Consider the following 19888-nt stretch of genomic DNA (forward strand, 5'->3'; position numbering starts at 1 on the left):
CAGTGGCCATTCCTAGGGGGAGGGGTAGGAGTGCAGATTCCCAGCACAGAATTTAATTTCAATTCACAGACATAAACGTGATTGGTGCCTTGCTGCATCCCTTCCTCTACACAGCTCAGGTCGGAGAAAGACTGGCTATGAAGCCAGCGGACTGTGTCAATTCCACCCTTACAGAAATTGCTGGGGCCATCTGTCAAGGAGGATAGGACAAAAGAGCTGGTCAGCGGACAGAGGGGGCATGGCTTCTCACTCTTCCACGATGGAAGTGTGGGAACACCAGAGAGCACTAGACAGGCAGGTTGACAGCGGGTGACACGTGCAGTCATCACTGCTGAGAACCATCTAGCGCCAGGCCCTGCTAGGCTCTTTGTGAGCATGGTGGCATCAGCGAGCAGGTCTGACTGTGATGTGCTGAGCCTCTTACATACTACACACCGTGCTTCTCACACTGCCTATACTTTACTCACCCTCAAGACAACCTTGTAGCCCAGAAAGACCACTCTCCTTTCAAACTTATTTACTCAGTTTGGGGGCTGGGGATGGAATCAGGGCCTATGCACTCTAGACAAGTGCTCTACCACCTAGCTGACCCCTAGCTGCAAACATCATCACATTACAAGGAAGGAAAGAGAGGCTCTGTGTCCCCCTGCTCAAGGGGACGCATGGCAGGGCAGCAGTCTCTGCGGGTTACAGAGCTCAACAGTCTTGCCAAAACTCACAGAAGTACACACTGAAGCTGGTGAATGTGCTGCACAGGAATGACACCTCATATTCAGCAGTAGACAGCCATCTGCAGTTCCCGCTGCCCAGCCATTGCCTCTCTGGCATCTTGTAAGGGTGCCTCCTCACACTCAAATGACCAGGGCAGAAGGCCCACCTCCCTGCTTGAGAGTGGGCTGGTGACCTCTGGGGGTCAGCCTCATATTCCTCCCACCGCTGCGCAGCTCAGGGGTGGTGCTGTGATGAGGCCAGTGAGGGTGCGACCCCACACTTTTTAAACCTCTTGTCTGACAGGGTTGCTTAGCCGGCACAGCAAATCCTAGGGCTGCTGGTGGCCATTTCTCAACGACCTAGTGAGAGGCATCCTGAAGATGAAGCTGGACCAGAGGAAAGCAGAGCCAAGATTGGAGAGGGGCAGTTTCTTGACGCTTCGGCCTTTGTACCTAGATCTAGGCATGCTTGAAGACAGAACCTCTCTGGACTTTCCGGTGACAGCCATCTCCCTTTCTTTTTTCCACAGGCCAGTCAATTCAGGGCTTTCTGTGTTCTATAACCCAAGACCCCCATTATTCACAATGCTTTTACTAAACAGAAACCAGGCCGTCTTTCAGTGAGTACTTGCCCCATGGAAAATGGAAACGACCAGACTTTATACCCATTATCTCCTTTAAATCTCAGCTCTGAGCCAGGCTGTAGTGCACGCCTGTAGTCTCAGCACTCAGGAGGCTGAAGCAGGAGGGTCACAAGTTCAGGGCCAGTTCAGACTACACAGTATGACTCTCAAATGAAAAAAAAAAAAGCAAAACTAAAAACAAAACAAATCCCAAAAATCCTAAAAACAAGTCTTGGCCGGAGAACAGTGAAGACAGGTGCTCAATGGCACGGCTCCAGGGTCTCAGGAGCCCTGTCCTTGCTCAACGCTGGTGCCTTGCCAGCTTCCTGCAAGCAGCAGCAGGAGCACCCATCATTGGCTCACGCAGAAAACCCTCAGTCACATGGCTTGCCCAGCTTACATTGGAGACAGGGGCCTAAGCCAAGCCTCCCATGGCTCAGCTCACCTTTCAGCAAACCCTCTGTTCTCCACGGAAGCAGCATGTTCAAGCTGAACTCAGATGCCTGGAAGCCTTCACAGTTTTTACAGGACGCACATACCACCTACACATGGTGGGCCACAGGGGGGTGGTGGTACAAAATGCCCACCATACCTCATCCCCACCCCCTCCCCCCAACATCCCAGGCCCTGGTCCACTCACTCAGGTCCAGCACATCGTCGGTCTTGATCAGGTCCTCTTCCCGAGTCAGGGGCAGCTGTGTCTCGGGCTCCCCTCGCAGCTGCAGCGACAGTGAGCGCAGCATGAAGAACACCCGGATGGCCTGGATGGAGGACAGAGCAGAGGGAGCACACTGCAGGGGCAGCACGGTGAGGCGCCTGAACCCCTTCCGGTGTGGGGTCAGGCTGCTTTACTCCACTGAACACCTGCATCTGCCAGCATCTTGCCCCAAGTTGTCTGGTCACCACGGTCTCTGCCCAGCATTCAGCCACTCCACACACAGGGAACCGAGACCCAAGGAGGGGAATGGGCTGCCCAAGGCCAAGAGCCCAGCCCACCTGTCCACAGAGGCCTGCAGACCATGGAGGCCAAAGTACTAAGATGTTTCCAGGCCCTGCTACTTAATGGAGGTCTGGGACAGGAGTGCAGGTGAGTGTGGGCTTTGGAGCTGGTGAAGGCCATTAAAAATGTTACCCCATGGGGCTGGGAAGATGGCTCAGTGGCAGAGTGCTTGTCTTGCATGTATGAGGCCCTGGGTTCGATTCCTTAGTACCACATAAGCAGAAAAAGCTGGAAGTGGTGCTGTGGCTCAAGTGGTAGAGTGCTCACCTTGAGCTGAAGAGCTGAGGGACAGCGCCCATGCCCAGAGTTCAAGGCCCACGACCAACAACAACAAAAGAAGTTACCCACCACAGGTGAATCCCTCCATCCCTTGGGCCCTGGCCTTAGGATGAGGAGTATGCTGCTGGTGAGGCCAAGGCCTGGCACGCGGCACAGGAGTGGTTTCCCTGTGCGCCTGCTGGAGGCAGAGGCAGCCCCAGTGGCACAGGGATTCTGGGCCTAGGAAAAGCGGTCTGTCAGAACCCAGTGTGGCTACTGGGCGTTTGCAGAGGCAGAGGCCCAGACGTGCGAGCAAGAAGCAGCAGTCAGCCAAGGAGCAGGCTCGCCACCAAACAGAGCTGAGAAGCAGAGGACAGGGAGGAGAGGTACTCCAGCTCTCTCTCCAGAGGCACAGACAAGGCTGTCCTGGACCAGCAGCCTTACTACGCTGAGCAAAGCCCAACTGCTAGAAGCTTCACTCTCCCCATCTGTGAAATGGGCACAGTACCCTCTAACTCACAGACTGAGCCAGCCCTGGGTTAAGGCTGCAGAAGGGGCCAGCACAGTCTCCATAAAGAATGGTCATCTAGTCACTAGACAGGCACCATGCTGGGCAGAGAGAAGGCCCAGGGACAAGCCAGGGTCACCTGGGTGAGCTGTACAAAGATGATTTCAAGTGCACCTTTGGGTATTCTTATTCTGACTCCAATCAATGGCTATGTGAAGGGAGAGTGCCCTTAAATCGGCAAACTGCTCCCCAACAAGAAGGGGGACACACTGCTGTTGGCCAAGAGCTGCGATAGCGCGGTCTCTGATGACTCCGATCGGGTGATTCTGATTCTACTTTGGCCTTGAACCAGTGGGAGGGAGGCCTGGGACCAAGATCCTATTGAAGGAAACTGGCAGAGCACTTCCACCCACCCTCCCAGTATTCTCTGAGAACTCAGAAGTACTAGGGAAAGTCAGTGCTCTCACTGTGAGGAGCGGTGGTGCTATTAGTAATAATAGTTCTAGCAGGTCTTTTATTTATTTATTTTGTGGCAGTACTGGGCCTGAACTCAGAGCCTGGGTGCTGTCCCTTTGCTTTTTTGCTCAAGGCTAAAGAGCTACCACTTGAGCCACATTTCTACTCCTGGCTTTTAGGTGGTTAATGGGAGAGCAGAGTCTCATCTCACAGACATTTCTTCTTGGGCTGGCTTTGAACTCCAATCCTCAGATCTCAGCCTGCTTATTAGTAGCTAGGATTACAGGTATGGGCCACCAACTCCTGGAAGTTTCTAAAGTATAGACTTCATCTCTATCAGAAGACAGACATGGCTACAATGAACCTGGGAGACCTGCCATGTAGTAGGGTCTTACTGCGGGCCAGGGTTTGTGAGCACCTTACTGCAGCCTGGGAAGAAGAATGGGAACTGGCAGGCAAAGTGATGGTCCACATGGCTGCTATGGGAGGGATGCTGTGACTCCAACCCCAGGGGCCTGAGTCACACAGCCTAGCACACCAGGAAATACAAAACCCCTGGGCCAGCCCAATGGGAGGCAATGGAATATCCTGCAGTGGAACTCTTAAATAAGAGGCTGGGAAAGAGAGAAAGAAAATGCAAGGTCCATTACAGGCAGGACCCAGTGAGGGAGGGGCTTCCTATGTGTCAGCTGTGGCCCTCTCAGTGATCTGAAGGCAAGCACCTAGTAGGACCACAGCTGGGGCTGAGAAAATGGAAACATACACTGCCTTCTTCAGCATAGCACTGGATAGCCTAAACTTTCCACTGAATTAAAAAAAAAAAAAAAAAAAGTTCCTCACTTGGCTGCTAACAGGGCTTTTTTGGTAAAACATCTGCTTCTGCACTACAAATGACAAATGGAAGCTGTTTCCAGGAATACAAACAAGTAAAAAAAATAAGATCATTCAAGATATAAAAAGGAACATCAAACATACAAAATAAACTGCTGGTTCCTGTTCCACTCCCAAGGGAAGGCAGAAGGCATCAGAGGCCTGTACCCCTGAATGGAAGATAGGGGGGGTCCCATAGGACAAGGTGCACCACACGGGGCCAGCCGGGCTTCCAAGGGGAGTCTACAAACGCCTGGCAGGCAAGCTGAACACACAGAATGCTACACCACACAAGACTGAGGCCACACATGTACCTGCCACCTTCTGAAACAGCAGTGGCTTCATCTGGTTGCCCTAGGCTTGCGCAGAGCCAGTGACATCGCTGTCTCATTTGGGTGCTGAATGGCCTGAGACTCTCTGTCACAGACAGAAATGGAGCTTGGGGACACAGGCAGCCTCCAAGGTCACTTCCTGAATAACTCCTCCTGGGCCATCAAAAGATTTAGAACTTGTGACCCAGAGTTTATGGAGTACCTATCATTTCTTTGCTCAATGAAAATGAAAAACTTCAAAGTATCACTAAAAAAAAAGATATAGGAAATCATTTCTTTTTCAGATTCTTCAGAATACTAAGAAGGGTGATGCTTGGGAAATAGAGCAGACTGTGAGAGGAGAGGCAGCGGATCACGCTCAGACAGGAAGGAGAGACTTCTCCAGTTTCCACGCTGGCTTAACTCAGTCTCCTGAGGATCCACCTGGCAAGTTCGGATGGCGTGGAGTCAGACTTCAGCTTGGCTGAGGCTGAGCGCAGGCTGGTTGCTTGGGGACAGGGTGCCATAGGGCATCCACATGAGACAAGTGGCCTGGGAGACGCAGTGAGCTCTGGGCTGGCCCCGGGACAAACACTCGACTCAGTTCAGGCTCCCACTCCCTTGCCAGGTATGCAAGCTGTTCAAATATAGGCAACCATCACTCAGGTTAGGAGCCCCCGAAGGCTGTGGAAAGGACTGCAAGAGTCAGTCACAGAAGAATGCAGAAGCCATTTAACATGGGGCAGCCCACCAGGAAAGCAATGTGGCGATGTGCAGCCAGACAAAAAAGTTCATACCCTTTGAACCAGAAGTTCCGCTTCTGAGACCTTATCCTGAGGAAATAAGCCAAAAGAAAGACAACTGTATTCATGGAACAGCTCACTACTGTTCAGCTGCAAATACTGTAACAGTGGGACCAACCCCAAATGTCTAACAGAAAAATGCTGCTCAAGTGTATGATGCCAAAGTCACCAGAGAAACCTTGATAGTCATAAGAAATCAGATTTACAGGCTGGGAAGGTGGCTCAGTGGTAGAGCTCTTGCCTTGCATGCATGAGGCCCTGGGTTCGATTCCTCAGCACCACATAAGCAAAAAGAAAAAAGCCACAAGTGGTGCTGTGGTTCAAGTGGTAGAGCGCTAGCCTTGAGCTGAAGAGCTGAGGGACAGCGCCCAGGCCCAGAGTTCAGGCCCCACAACCGGATCCAAAAAAAAACAAAAAAACAAAAAAACAAAAAAAAAGAAATCGGATTTACTAGCCAAGGTGGTATGTAGGGCTCTAATCACAGCATCCAGGAGGCTGAGGAAGAAGATTGCAAAATCTGGGGACAGTGTGGGCTAAAGACAGACTTACTAAAACTGCATCATGGCTGGAGGGTAGCTCGGAGGTTCAGCACGGGTGAGGCCCTGGCTTCCATCCCAACACTACAAAAAGACACTTAACAATAGACACTTACAACATGAAAAATTTTTTGCCCTGTAATAACAAGTAAAACAGGACGGGGATGAAAACTGGGGCATGACAAAGATGCCCTCCCTGCCATCAGGAGGGGAGAAGTTTGCAAAGAGATGGAGGCAGCTCAGGGAGGCCTAAGTGTCACTGCTCCTGTTCTTCCTTGCTTTGAAAACCTGCAATGCTGCTCTAGGGTGTAATACACAGATGAAAAGCACAGCAGGAGGCCCTCAGTGATAAACAAACAGGCCTGCAGTTCAGGTTCACAAGGGGACAAGAGAACAGTGGGGACAAGTAAAAGCTTACACTTACTTCGTTGTGACCTGCCAGTTCCTGTGTGAAGATAGCTAGTGCTTCCATTCAGATTTTGATGCTTACCAAATCTCACCTCTGGCTCTTCCCACTGAGACTAGGAGAGACCCCATCTGCTGTTCATGGGAGCTGCAGCAGACCACCCACTTCAGCCTGCAGGTCTGAGCACTCACTGTCTGCCAGGCCCTAGCACTGCACTCTCTTCTATTGTGGACAACAACTGAGAAGTGAGAGGAAGGAACTTAGGATCCTGAGATTCATTCAAGGTTAAATTGGGTTTAACCTTGGCTAAATTAACATGGCTAAACTGGGTTTGACCCAAAGTTGGTCTGACTCACAAACTTTCAGTCTTTTCTGAGTCTCTACTGCCACTCCATGTGGGTGGGGCAGGCTAGTGCCAAGTTCTGCTAGTGTTCTCTCATCAGACCCTAGGGTTCTGGTGACCTTTATTTCAACACGAACTGTCCCTCTCAGCCAGCCTAGCTCAGTGGCACTCCTGGTATTTTGGTCTGCCTTTGGATTTCTTGCCCCCCTGGTCTACATATGTGTGTGTGTATGTATATATACATATACACATATATACATGCAGACACATATATACACACATATACATATATAAATACATATATAAGCACATATATACATATATACACATATACACACATACATACATGCACACACACACATACGGCTCAACGAATACATCAAGTGACAGAACATGTGGTGTGACATAAAATGCCAAGAAGGGAATTTTGTCACTGGATGCTTTCCAAGGCCTACTAGGCCAAGCCCTCCCCACTCCACACCTTGCCCTGTAACAGGCCTGTTCCCACCAGCAAAGGGCCATCTTTGGGCTCTGACTTTTGTGGTTCCTCCTTGTTTCCTGGGTTTATGCTTGGATGCAGCTCTGCAGTGTACGTCCTATCTGCTGCTCTCACAGGCTGTGCCCATCAGCCCATGGCTGCCCTGGCCATCACACCTGCTTCTCAGATGCTTGTAATTATTGGTGACCTCCTTAGGTGAGAACAGAGGCAGGGACTTGTACATCCCCAGGTACAGCTCAGTGTCTGGCACATGGGGACCAAGTAGCTCTTGGAGGAGTATGTGAATGAACATTGTAGTCAGCAGTGATTTACTAGGAAGGGCCAGATGTTTGACCTTCTCCAAGTCCTTAAGGAAAATTAAGGATGAGGTTTCTGAAAAGGACTGACCTAAAATGGAATACGTCTACTTAGAGTTGAAGTCTATCTGTCTGCCTGTCCATCAAGAGGGGGAGAGAGAGAGAGACAGACAAGTTGAGAGAGAAAGAAAGCCTTTGACTCCAAAGAGATACAGTGTTAGGAGTGAAAATCCGGAGACAAACCAGAGGAGCCCTAAATTGCTTGCTGAGCTACCACGTCCCGGAGCTCCAAGTCAGGACACATGCTGGGTTCTGACTTCAGAGGATTCTAGACAACAGTCTCCAACAAGAGCTAGACTAGGTGAAAGGCCAACACTTCCCTTCAGAGACTGACTCATGAAGTCTGAAAAGAAGCTTTTCTGAAGTGGATGAGTCTGCTTGAGAGGCCTGCCCTATTTACTATCTTTGTGTTACCAGCGATCCTGGGATTCTAGTGCTGCTTTTGTAAACTGCTCAGAGGGCCTAACAAGAAACCCTGAGGAAGCCCAGACAGCCCCAGGAGTTGGGCCTTGCTTCCCCCGAGCCATTCAGGCTGCACATCCCACAGGAGCAAGGCAAGTGGGCAGCAGAGCCCTGGGAACTTGCATCGAAGTGGAATGTGAGGGACAAAGGGAGAAGAGAACTAATCTCATCAAGGATCTTACGATGTGTATGTCTTAAATGAGTCCTCATGGTAACTCTGGCAAGGCAAGTGCATTCTGCTTTATAGAGGAAGAGACAGGTAGCTCAGAGTAGACACCCAGCCTCTCCTTTGCCACCAGCCTGACTGTGTACCCTAGATCGCTTCCATTTCTCTCTAACGGAGAGGATGGACTACGCCAGCCAGCAGGGCATGATACTGTAAAACTATGTTGGGAGCTGACAGCCAGTGTACTCACCTGGCTCCGAGACCTGGCTCCAGCCAGCCCCTCCCCTTGGCCTTATCAGTTTCTGCTCAGTGCTGGCTATTTGGGGGTGCCAGGATGTGCCACATCTCTCTGGGCCCATGTTGTCCAGTTCTGCCCAGCCCAATGGCACAATCCTGGCTTAAGAGCCATCCCTCTGGAACCAGGCCTCTCCATCTCCTCCCTGTACCATGATGCTTTAGGAACGTGGTCTACAGTCCTTCCTGCCACACCCTTTAGACTGGCTCCTACAGGGCTGGGCTACTTCCCTGTCTGGGTCCAGCACAAGCAGGGTTCATGGCAGGAGGCAGTGGGCTAGGGTGCTTCAGAGCTGGGGGGCTCCAGGGGCCACACTGTGTGGACCAGCTCCTGGCTCAGCTGTGGACAACCGGAGTAACTGAGCACATGGCTCAATCGCAGACACCTCCAATAGGGAGCTGGGGTAACAACAGGGCCACCTCCAAGTGTGGCATGGAATTAGACAAGGAAATCCACATAAAGACTGACATGAAGGTTAGACTCTTTACTAAGGCTATGTCCTCATACTCCAGCAAGAACCAAAGGGTAGCAGAGTGCAGCCAGGACAGCAGCTGGGCTCCAGTCCTACAGAGTGCCCAAATGGGCCTGCACCCTGGCTGGAATCTTCCTGGGGAGCACCCCTCAGGCCAACAAAAGGCCAAAGGTGAGCTGCTGGCGTTGAGGAGTGGCCCACAGGACACCCACTCTTCAAAATCAGCCTTCCACTGCACAAAGCCACCCACCAACAAAACCACGTGCCTGATTGGTTAGGGCACTGGTGCTTGCCAAGCAAAGGGAAGGACAGCGGCAGCGGCTCAGCAGGGCGGCTTCTGTGGTGAGTCCTGTGGCTTTGCTCAGACAGCTGGGAATGTCACTGAGTCAAGACACGTGGGTCCCACTTCCTCTGCAGCCTGGAGCCACGGCCATTGAGGCAAGAGCACCAGCAGGTAGAGGAAGGTGGCCAACTCCTCCTGCTGGAGGCATGAAGCATGCCACCAGCTTTCCAGAATTCTGAGTCAACCCTCTTCCACACGGCACACTCAGATTAAGGCAGAAGGTATACCTGATAACTGAACTATGATAACTGAGCTACGTGCAACAAATTCCTCTAATTATCCTCTAAGAAGCTTGTCTTCAGGAATGATTTTCCAGGAAAAGGCTGTGGTGCTTTCTAAGAAAGAAACTGTGATCTCACAAGGGAGATAAAGTACCATGAACAGCCTGGCCAAGGCTGCTTCCTAGAGCGCCCGCCTCAGAGCACAGTGCTGATAAGGTACGCGCACACTCCGGCTGCTTCTGAGAACTCCCTACCCTTCACAAACATCTCTTTGCAATTTCACTTGCGTGTGCCTTGTCCCCAGATCAGCCAGATACCTTAACATCACGCCATCTCTGGGGGTCCTGAGATCGCAGGGTAAGATCTCACCACCCCCCTCACCTGCCCTGGGTGTTCTAGCTTTCCTCCCAGTTCGAAGAAGCCCAGCCTCCTGGCTTCTGCCCGCTGAGCTCGCTGCGCTCAGGCTGCAGGCTGTACCGAGGAGGTGCCCGCCCATAGCCCCCAGTGGTGCGAGGTGCCATGGGACTCCGATCCCCACTACCAAAGGGCAACATGCTTTAGAAAGCCATGTGTAGTTTCGGGGTGTCTGGGTGGTGTCCTCTACCCATAACTAAGCTCATGATGGAGAAGGGCTCTTGACTTTGATCCTTTCCTTCCTGGCCCAGAAGGGGTTCTGGGGTAGGAAGAGCCCCTAAGAGAGGCTGGGCCAGGCCCACGTGCACACTCACCCGCCGAGTCTTTTCCACGTCACCACATGGCAGCCGCTTCACAAAATCAATGCCTGTCAGTGGGGTGCCCGCTGGAGGCAGCAGGATGGAGGCGTCCATCATGAGATATTCCACATTCATGGGCTTCATCTAGGAGACATGACAGGAAGCTTCACTTGGGGGAGGCGCCACTGGGCAGGCCACGGGGCTTCCACCCAAACCCATACAGAGTCAACGAGTGCTGTCCACGTTGCCTTTGATGGAGACCCCTCCCTCTTCCAGGCTGTCTGCTGTGATGATAGTACTTTCTTATTTTTCTAGGTTGCAAGGGTTTTTGTGTGTGCTGGTACTGGGGCTGAACTCAGGGCCTGTGGGCTGTCCTTTAGTTTTTTTCTGTTCAAAGCTGGCATTTTTACCACTTGAGCCATAGTTCCACTCCTAGCTTTTTGCTGGTTAATTGTAGACAAAGAGTCTCGTGGACTTTCCTGCCTGGGTTGGCTTCAAACTGTGGTCCTCAGATCTTGGCCTCCTGAGTATCTAGGATTACAAACGTGAACCTCAGACCCATGGCTGGTTTCAGGTTTTTCCTTTTATTGAGCCTGGAACCATAGTCACTCAGGACAGGCTGTCTTCTTTTTGACAAGTAATTTCCTCTAGAGATCTGACACTCTCCCCACACCCCAAATTCCCTGCATTCCAGAGCAGGGGGAGAGAGGCTGCATTCCCATCTGGGCTGTGGCTGGCATTGATTGGCAATGGCCTAGCAGTAGTGGCCCCCCCCCCCCCCAGCCTGCCCTGCTGTCTGGCAGACCTCCAGTCCAGCGAGCTCCTTCCACACAGACTGTTCCCATTGAACACTGGTGCTAAAGGATGTGAGGGAAGCAGTGAAAGGCAAGGCCTGGCTTCAGCGTGGCCCCCACGCGGGGTAAGGGAGGCTGACTGCAGCAGCCACAGGGCCCTGGGTGTGCCACCTTTGTATTTCTAGAGAATGTCAGACGTTGTGCAGGACACACCACAAACATTTGATTAAAACAAATAAACCTCAGGAAGCTCACTAGGGTGGGAGGACAGGAAAGGAATCATTTTTAGACTCTGCATGAGGCATCTTGTTGGGCAGTTTACATCCAGCCTGGCCAAGCCGGGGGTGTAGGCCCAGCAAGCAGACGAAGCATCAGAGCTCAGAACTGAAAGCCCCTGCCCAGGGTCACGTAGTTAGGCAGTGAGCACATCACATGTGACATAAGAACTTTACACTGGAACTATACTGCAGAGAGGGCAGGGGATGGGGAGACAAACAGCAAAGCAGCAGACAGCCACTGCACTCTCCCCACCCCCACACGAATCAGTGGTCTGAAGAGTGAAGTTTGAGCCCCTTTAAGAATGTTGAAATTTTCCAGGTACCCACTGACATACCTTTAATCCTAGCTATTCAGGAGACTGAGATTTAAGGATTGTGGTTCAAAGCCAGCCTGGGCAGAAAAGTCCATCAGACGCTTATCTCCAATGAGCCAGTTAAAAAAGCCCAAAGTGGAACTGTGGCTCAGATGGTGGAGCACCAGCCTTGAGTGAAAAAGCTCAGGGGCAGTGCCTGGGCCCTGAGTTCAAGCCCCAGGGCCAGCACTCACACAAAACAGAATGATGAGGCAGAATGTCAACCATGAGCTGCAGTCACAGCAGCCCGGGCCTCTGCATGTTACTGGGCGCCTCTGGAGGCTCAGTGCACAGTGACAAGACGTGGTGAGGGCCCTGTATCCAGAACCCAATTGAACGGGCTGCAAAGCCAGAGAGCCACTTAGCTGAGCACCTGCTTTCTAGGCTTATTATCAATGTCCTAATCACTTCACACTTTGGTAACATCCACGAAAAGATAACTGGCCATCTATTTAGTGATGTCTGCTGGGGAGCAGGGCTAGGGAGGAAGAGATGGGTAGAAAAAAACCAGAAGATTGTTCAGTCCTTACAATGCTGCTTGCTGCAGCGAGGGCAGAGACCTAGCTGACACTATGTGCTGGAACATTCCCTCAGAGTAGCAGAGAAGGCAGCATAACACACAGATACAACAGGGCATGGGGAGGGCAGCTCTGCTGGGGAGGCAGGTTCTGTCACTAACAGTGGGACAGAGAGGCCAGGAGGTGGCCTGTCTGCCTTCCATCTTCCTGAGTAGCTGAAGGAGAGACAAGGGCGGTAGCCCTCCCCACAGACTGACGTTGTCAAGGTTAGATTTTGCAGACACAGGTGCTTCCTCTGTGAAGAGACACCTTCCCAACACAACTTACATCAAAGCAGAGAGACACAGCCTGAAGTCCTCTCAGTGCTGGGGATTAAGAGGCCTTACTACAAAAGTCCCTTCCTACCAATCTTTGCTACTTGGTGAGAAAGCCCCAGGTCAGACAGAGAGCCCTATGGGTTCAGCAGGCCCCCGGGAACACACCAACTCAGGTGTGCTGGGCCCTCACTTACTGTCATACTCCTGTATTCGTCTTCGAACATGTCCAAAAAAATCTCTTCTCCCTACAAAGGAAGGGCGGAAGAGAAAAGATTACTCATATTTTTTTTCTATGAACACAGTATTATAAACCTGAGCTCTTGGTTTTTGAGGCCATCTGCTTCTTGTTAGTGAATTCTCGTAAATCACCAGGAAGTAAAATATACACGTGAAAACACACACACACACACACACACACACACACACACACACACACACACAAACACACACAAACACACACTCAGACAAAAGACCAAACAGCAAGCTGAGCCATGCAATGTTTTTCTCCTTTTTAAAATGCTTATTGAGTTTTTCTGTCAATACAGTAAGAAAGCAACAACAAAAATAACCTTATACATGATTAAAAGAGAGAGGAGGTTAATATCTCAAGTGCTCAGCATCATGTATCTGTCAAGAATGGCTAGAGAAATGGAAATCCTGGTTAAGTTACCATGTTAAAAATGTGAAGCCTCACACCTCTGAAAGGAAGCTAGTAATTACAAATGCTTAACACCAAAGCTTTATGGGTTGTTCCATTTGCTTCTGAAGAGAGCCTTGGGATCTCACAGCTCCTCAGGCTGAGACCCCTCCCAGCAGGTCCCCTTCAGAACAGGGTGTACAGACCTGCATGGGTCATCTCTGCTGCAAGTGAAGTGAGCTGACACACAAAAATGTGGAGACAGAGCCTGCTCCTCTGTTAAGGGGAATGTGAGCACTTACTGTCAATATAATCTCTGCTGAGCAATGATGTCAAGTACTGTCCCCTGGGGGTGGGAAAGATTGGGGAGAATGATGGGAGGGGTGATACTGGCCAAGATGTATTGTACTCATAAGGTGGTTTGTTGAATTGAAACCCCTTTGTACTACTTGAGATAATAAAAAAAAAAAATCTTACTTCAAAAAGGAACCATCTTCTGTCTCCTAACTTTCAGAAATACAAGTGTCTGTCTGTCTGTCTGTCTGTCTCTCTATCTCTCTCCTTCTCTCTCAATACACACACAGCCAAAACCAGGACTCAGACCTTTTTCATACTGTCCAGCTGTCTGACTACAGACAACCTTGAGTATCTGCACAGCTAAAGTGACAGCAAAAGAAATGACAACCCCTGAAAACATCTAAAAGCTCCTGACACGCTGTACTTAGGTGTAACACTTCACAAGATGAAAGCAAGAGAAACACTCTGGACTGGGAGAAGGAAAGGAAATTTACATACAGTTCTCCCTCTGTTAGTAACAAGAATTATCTACTGGGAATTGCCAGCTCTATGCCCTTCCAGGACTGAGGGAATAAAACAAAGCAATTATCGGGAAAAAGGTTTGAAGATGACTAGGACAACCTGGTGGCGTGGGGGCGGTACCCCAACTGTGGTTTGAGGTGCTGTAAAGGAAGCTGGGATTCCCCATGTGCGGTATGCAGAGCCCCACAGCAGTGCTTTTTGTCTACTGCAGTGGAATGGGGTCCCACTGCACCTGGCAAGGAGGATTTCCAGATCCTACAAACAGAGTCATCTTAAACACTGCCAGTGCTAGCTAGTCTAAAAGATTCCCCCAAAGAAAGAGGAGGTGGAGGACAGATGAGGAGCAGGGAATGAGGGCAGTGCTAGCGCGGAAGGCTGCATTAGTCACTTCCAGGGGCAACTAGCAGAACAAGGGAGATCTGCCGCAGGGGCCCAGAGATCAGAAAACCATGAGGACTGTGCACCCATGGATAATCCATTTTGGCCGAGCCTTGCCTAAGGAGGAGTAAGCTCTGAATGACTGGGTCTGTCCCCATGTTCCTGTGTTGAAGTCCTCACCCCAGGGTGATGGTGCTTGGCCACGGGTCCTCTGGGAGGTGCTGAGGTCATATGGGTACAGCCTCCTGAATGGATCTGGGTCCTTATCAAGGAGGCCTGAAGGAGCTGGTTGCAGCAGAAGGCACCAGCTGTGAGGCAGTGACCTCACCAACATCACACCTGCCTTGATGTCAGTCTTCCTAGGCCCCAGCATTGTGGGAAATCAATCTCTGCATCCATAAGCCATGCAGTGGCTGGTATTTGGTTAGAGCAGCCTGAATATACTAAAATATGGGCTTTCAATAGAACTGAACAAAACCATGACAAATAGATCTTTTAAACATAATCACCTGGAACCCGAAGATAGCCTACAAATGTTTCAGTTCTGAAGTTAAGCTGGTACTTTACAAAAATCTCAGGAGGCCTGAAAGAGGTTTCCTAGCACACATGCCTAGAAATAGTATGCACAGTCATAACTGATACAGCCAGAGCTAATTCACAAGTAATCTTATATATACTGGCATATATAGGTCATCGACATATAAGTCCATCATGTGTAACTCAGTCATTTGTGTATATGGTTAGTAACTTACACATAAATAATACACTTCATAATAAACTAGGACTGGGTCCTTAAAACGCTTTCTGAAAAGAAATGGCAAGCTGAGAGACCACTCCTAGAGACTGGAACTATCACTTTGACCTATAATCTTAAGTATAAAGATAAGAGAAGACATAAAACCTTTACAATGTGGGATCAGACACCAACAATCCTGTTTCTGTAAGACACCTGGATTGCCAATTACCTTGTAGAAATGCCGTACAAGGTGGACACTCTCTTCTCTTGCACCCTGTTGAAAGAGAAGAGGGTGTGAAGGAGGCACGTGACGACATGGAAAGCCATTCATGTAGAATTAATGGGACTGATGATCACATATGGCTGTTAGGACTCACTCCACTTTTATAAAATAAAAAGTTATTCCATTAGTGTGTGTGTAAGCAACTGCCATATGTAAGTAGTGACTGTAATCTTAACTTTTAACCTCTCTGTATATCCTAAATTTTCTTTAGAAACATAGAAAATGGAGAAAGGAGGCAATAAAAGCTACTGAACTTAACAACTGTGTATTTCAGTACCCTCCCCCCAAAAAAACCCTGTAAATAAATATACCTGTGTGTAGGGCAAACCCAGGGGCCACTATGATGAGGTGGACTTTTCAGGCTCCAGCAGGGACAGATGGGCTGGGTGGGTCGGGGACCCTCCTCCTCAGCTCACAGGAAGCGGAAGAGGAGAGGAGGGACAGGGATGGGATGGCCCTCACCTCTAGGCAGGCCAGGTGCACATCCTTGATGATGCAGCCACAGCTGGTCAGCACCTGCTGCTTCAGGAGCAGGCAACTCAGCTCCAGTGTGGCCAGCCGGATCTTCCCATCTGCAAAGCACAGCAGGATCAGCCTGGCATCCCCCGGTGCCGAGTACCCTTAAAACACAAGGCCCTTCCTGACCTACTGGAAGGCTAACCTGTCAGCGGATGGGCAGACTGCTTAAGGTCCCCAGCCTGCAGCAGAGACACACACAGAGGGACCCTCCACGTGCCAGCCCTTTCCAGATCTGTCATCTGTATACCAAACACCTCCCAGAAGGCCTGTATCAGGGGCAGGGAGGTGGGAAAGGAAGGGCAGTAAAGGTTGCTGCAGCCTGGAGTGCAGTCTTCATTGGTGGCGATGCCTGGCCAACACACGCTCTCCTGCTTCTAGGGTGGTCTCCTTTGTTCTTCCAGGGATGATAGGCATGTGGCCCAGGCCAGTCAGGTGTACCAATCCCCCAGTCCTAGTGATAGGGTAGGAGGAGGCAAGGAGCTAGGGAGAGCCAGAGAGGCTCCAGTCTATAGACTGCTGAAAGCACTAGGCAAGTGTCAATCCTGTGCAAAGCCCAGCAGCTCTGGTGGGGACCTGAACACTGCAAGCATTGTCATCCCATCAACCACCTCCTCACCCTACACTACAAAGTGTCTGCAAGGACAGTCCTCAAGCTCTCAAGATCACAAGCTCCCTCTTCCAACCAGACTGTACAAGCCGTGTCTCCCACAGAGCAAGCATGCAGCCCCAGGAGATAAAGGGTGGCTAATACTGCTGGGGATTATCTTGCCAACCCAGATGGTGACAGGGTCCAAAGGTTTCTGGAAAACATTGTCTGGTGCCTGAAGCCAGCTCCTCAAAGACTTTACAGGACAAGTTTTATTTGCTTGTATTGTTAAAGCAAGTATGAGTTGGTTTTCTTTTTTTTTAATTAATTGATTAGTTAATTCATTAATTTTTTGTTGGTCGTGGGGCCTGAACTCTGAGCCTGGGTACTGTCCCTCAGCTCTTCAGCTCAAGGCTAGCGCTCTACCACTTGAGCCACAGTGCCACTTCTGGCCTTTTCTGCTTATGTGGTACTGTGGAATCAAACCCAGGGCTTCATGCATGTAAGGCGAGCACTGTACCACTGAGCCACCTTCCCAGCCCTGAGCTGGGTTTCTAACTGCAACAGAGTCCTTCCTGTCTACCAGATCTGCCGTGCCTATCTGCTGCGAGCCAGGGTAGGTGCCAGGTGCCCTCTTGAGGAACTGCTAGAGAAGTCGCTGCAGAGTGAAGTGACTTGTCTAGGGTGTCACAGCTGGGCAGTGAGGATGCCAGGTGCCCTGCCAAAACCCATGCCTGGCACCTCTCCCAGAGCATTGGTAACAGTTGGCCAAAGTCCAACTGTGGGCTGGACTGTGGGTCTTGCACATGGTTTCTGGGGAAAGGTCCAGGAGGGAGGGAGTGTCCAGGCCCCGCTAACAGCACTCCTGCTGCCACCCCAGCCCCTGAAGATTCCTGACAAGGAGCTACCGCCCCCCCCCCCCCCCGCCATTCCACAGCAGCCCCCGGACTCCTCAGTGCCGTTTCCGGACTGGCTCTGGACTGCCTGAACCTCTTCTGTTTAGCAGCTCGGGCTGTCTGTGCACCCTGGGAGAGTCCTCTCCAGACACGGCACCCACGCCATAATCCACCTGCGTCAGCTGCTTGCCTCCGCATGGCTGGCTCCCACACCTCCCTTGCTGTGCTTCCCAATGTGCTCTGCTGCCTCGGATCAGCCCTAAGCAAAGTGGAGCCCGTTGGACACCCCCTTCATCCCAAGTCACCGCCTCTCTTCTCTGGCTCAGGTTCCCCCTCTCCATCGCCTCCAGGTATGGAGTGTCCAGTGCAGGGCCCCAGGTGCCATCATGACACCCCCTCTCTTCTGGGTTTCACAGGCCAAGAGTGGCACTAGACCTGACCTCTTCTCCACATGGCACTTCAGGGACCACTAGCATAGCTCCTGGGGGACAGGCACTGGGTCCCCCAACTTCTGCGACCCTGGTCAGTCATGCCACAGCTGGCATGCAGGAGGCTCTCTGTAAACTACTCTGTGATGTTCATGGGCCTAGGCCAGCTCTCCAAGCCTGGGCTGCTCACCAGCATGTATGCACCACTGCCCCTGTACCTCTGAAAGCTCCTAGCTCCATTACAACTTCTGCCCCGGCCTCCCATGGGCCTGGGGCTCACTCCCCTGAGGCAGGGGAGTGAGGACAGGCCTTCCCGTGTCACTCTCCTGCCTTTGTGCAGGATTTGCCCAGCAACTGGCTCGGCCCCGGCACCGCTGACACCGTGGGTCAGGTCATTCCGTGTCGTGGGCAGTCCTGTGCACTGCAGCACATTTAGCAACATCCTCTGCCTCTCTCACTACGTGCCGGTAGCATACTTAGCTGTGATGACCAAAAATGGCCCCTGGGTGGCAAAATCACCCAGCTGAGAAATGCCTTGCCAGGGCATCTTGTGGTCCCTGGCTACAGATAAGTATTGCTCAGATCTACAAGGTAGTTAGGCTGCTCAATGCCAGGGCTGGCACCTCACCCAAACTTTTAACCCTCCCTCACCCTATAGCAAGGCCTTGGGCCACACAGAGAGGAAGACCACAGGCACTGACAAAAGCAGCAAGACTGAGGAGGAGACCCAGAGATGCAGGCCTGGCAAGAGAGGCGCTGGTGGCCAGGGGCAGAGTGAGTGGGAGGTCTTCTCCAGCCTCCCCGAAGGGTCAGGTCTGGAACCAGGGCTGGCAGTACCCGGTCTCAGAAGAACCTGACTCCTCCGTGAACACACAGCACCCCTGGGTGGGCACCTTGCTGGGCAGCATTATTCATGATCCTGATGAGCCTCTCGGCCAGGAGATGGTTGTAGGTGGTCTTCTCTGCAGCGTTTGGTACTGGCAGCTGGATTCGCTCAAGTTTTTCAGGATCCATGCCTGGGGTGGAGAAAGGGTAAGGACATAAGTAGAGATACCTGACTTGATGGGAAGGTTTGGGCTTCTGAGAGGCACTGAAGAATGGGGTTTTCAACCCCAGCCGCCAAGATCCATCTCTGTGACTTTTCCCAGGCCGGGTTACTACCTAGACGGAACTCATGTCTGAGTCCTGTACACTGAAATATGTGGATGTAGCTAAAGTATACATCTTCCATTGCTATTAATAGGAAATCGCATGGACAAAACAATGTCTCCACGTTCTACTACTGACTGCTGACTATCTACTCATTGTGGCCAAGGCCTGCTATATCTTTGGTAAAAAGGGAGACTGACAGGACCTGTGTAGTGAGGACAAACTGACCCCCTGATACACAGACGAGGAATGGAAGCCTAAATTTCCCACAGATGACTCGCTTCCCTTCTGTGCCAGGTCAGGAGACCCTGAGGTCACCCTGTATGGGCCCATCCCACAGCGGGGGAAACTCAGAGCCAGAGGTAGAGAGGGCAGTTGTGGGAGGCCCCAGCCTGCACCCCTCTGCCTGAGTGCTGGGGTTATATGTGTGCACCACCACACTTGGCTAAAATCTCCTCCACAATGGCCTCTATTTTCAAAACTGTGCAGTCCACTACCCACAAACTCCAGACATTCCTCTGGTCTGGCCGCCTTTAAAAGCACTTGGAGACCCTTGACCACAGCAAATGTTTCTCAAGCAGGCCCCATGTACTGAAGTACCCACTCATAACAAACGTCAAACTGCCCAGGTCTCTTTGGATATTGAGTTGGTACACTGGGGAGGAAACAGAGGAGGCCTCTGCTATGAGGACAAGCTTTAGAGCATGCACAAGGCCCTGGGTTCCGTCCCTAGCACTACACAAAGCAAAACAGAGCAGAACAAACCAGACAATCTGTCTGTCCTTCACAGAAGAACTGGGGCATATTATGTACAATGCTTGGTTTAATCCTATGTTCAATGTGATC

The 19888-nt window shown here is 51.2% G+C and overlaps 1 protein-coding gene across 6 annotated transcripts in view; it reads right to left on the reverse strand.

The window, feature by feature from the left end:
- Positions 1–19888, reverse strand: part of Clec16a (C-type lectin domain containing 16A) — a 144042-nt gene that overhangs the window by 75998 nt on the left and 48156 nt on the right. For all 6 annotated transcript variants that reach the window (XM_070003485.1, XM_070003483.1, XM_070003484.1 and 3 more), the window contains exons 13-18: positions 18787–18909; positions 15927–16036; positions 15411–15455; positions 12806–12856; positions 10367–10495; positions 1974–2094 (exon numbers count right to left, since the gene is read on the reverse strand). In XM_070003485.1, coding sequence (XP_069859586.1) covers positions 1974–2094; positions 10367–10495; positions 12806–12856; positions 15411–15455; positions 15927–16036; positions 18787–18909 — 579 coding nt within the window. The remainder of the gene's footprint in view (positions 1–1973; positions 2095–10366; positions 10496–12805; positions 12857–15410; positions 15456–15926; positions 16037–18786; positions 18910–19888) is intronic.

This window comes from Dipodomys merriami, unplaced genomic scaffold (genome assembly GCF_024711535.1).
Source record: "Dipodomys merriami isolate MVZ:Mamm:240054 unplaced genomic scaffold, mDipMer1.0.p SCAF_60, whole genome shotgun sequence".
Classification (NCBI taxonomy): Eukaryota; Metazoa; Chordata; class Mammalia; order Rodentia; family Heteromyidae; genus Dipodomys; species Dipodomys merriami.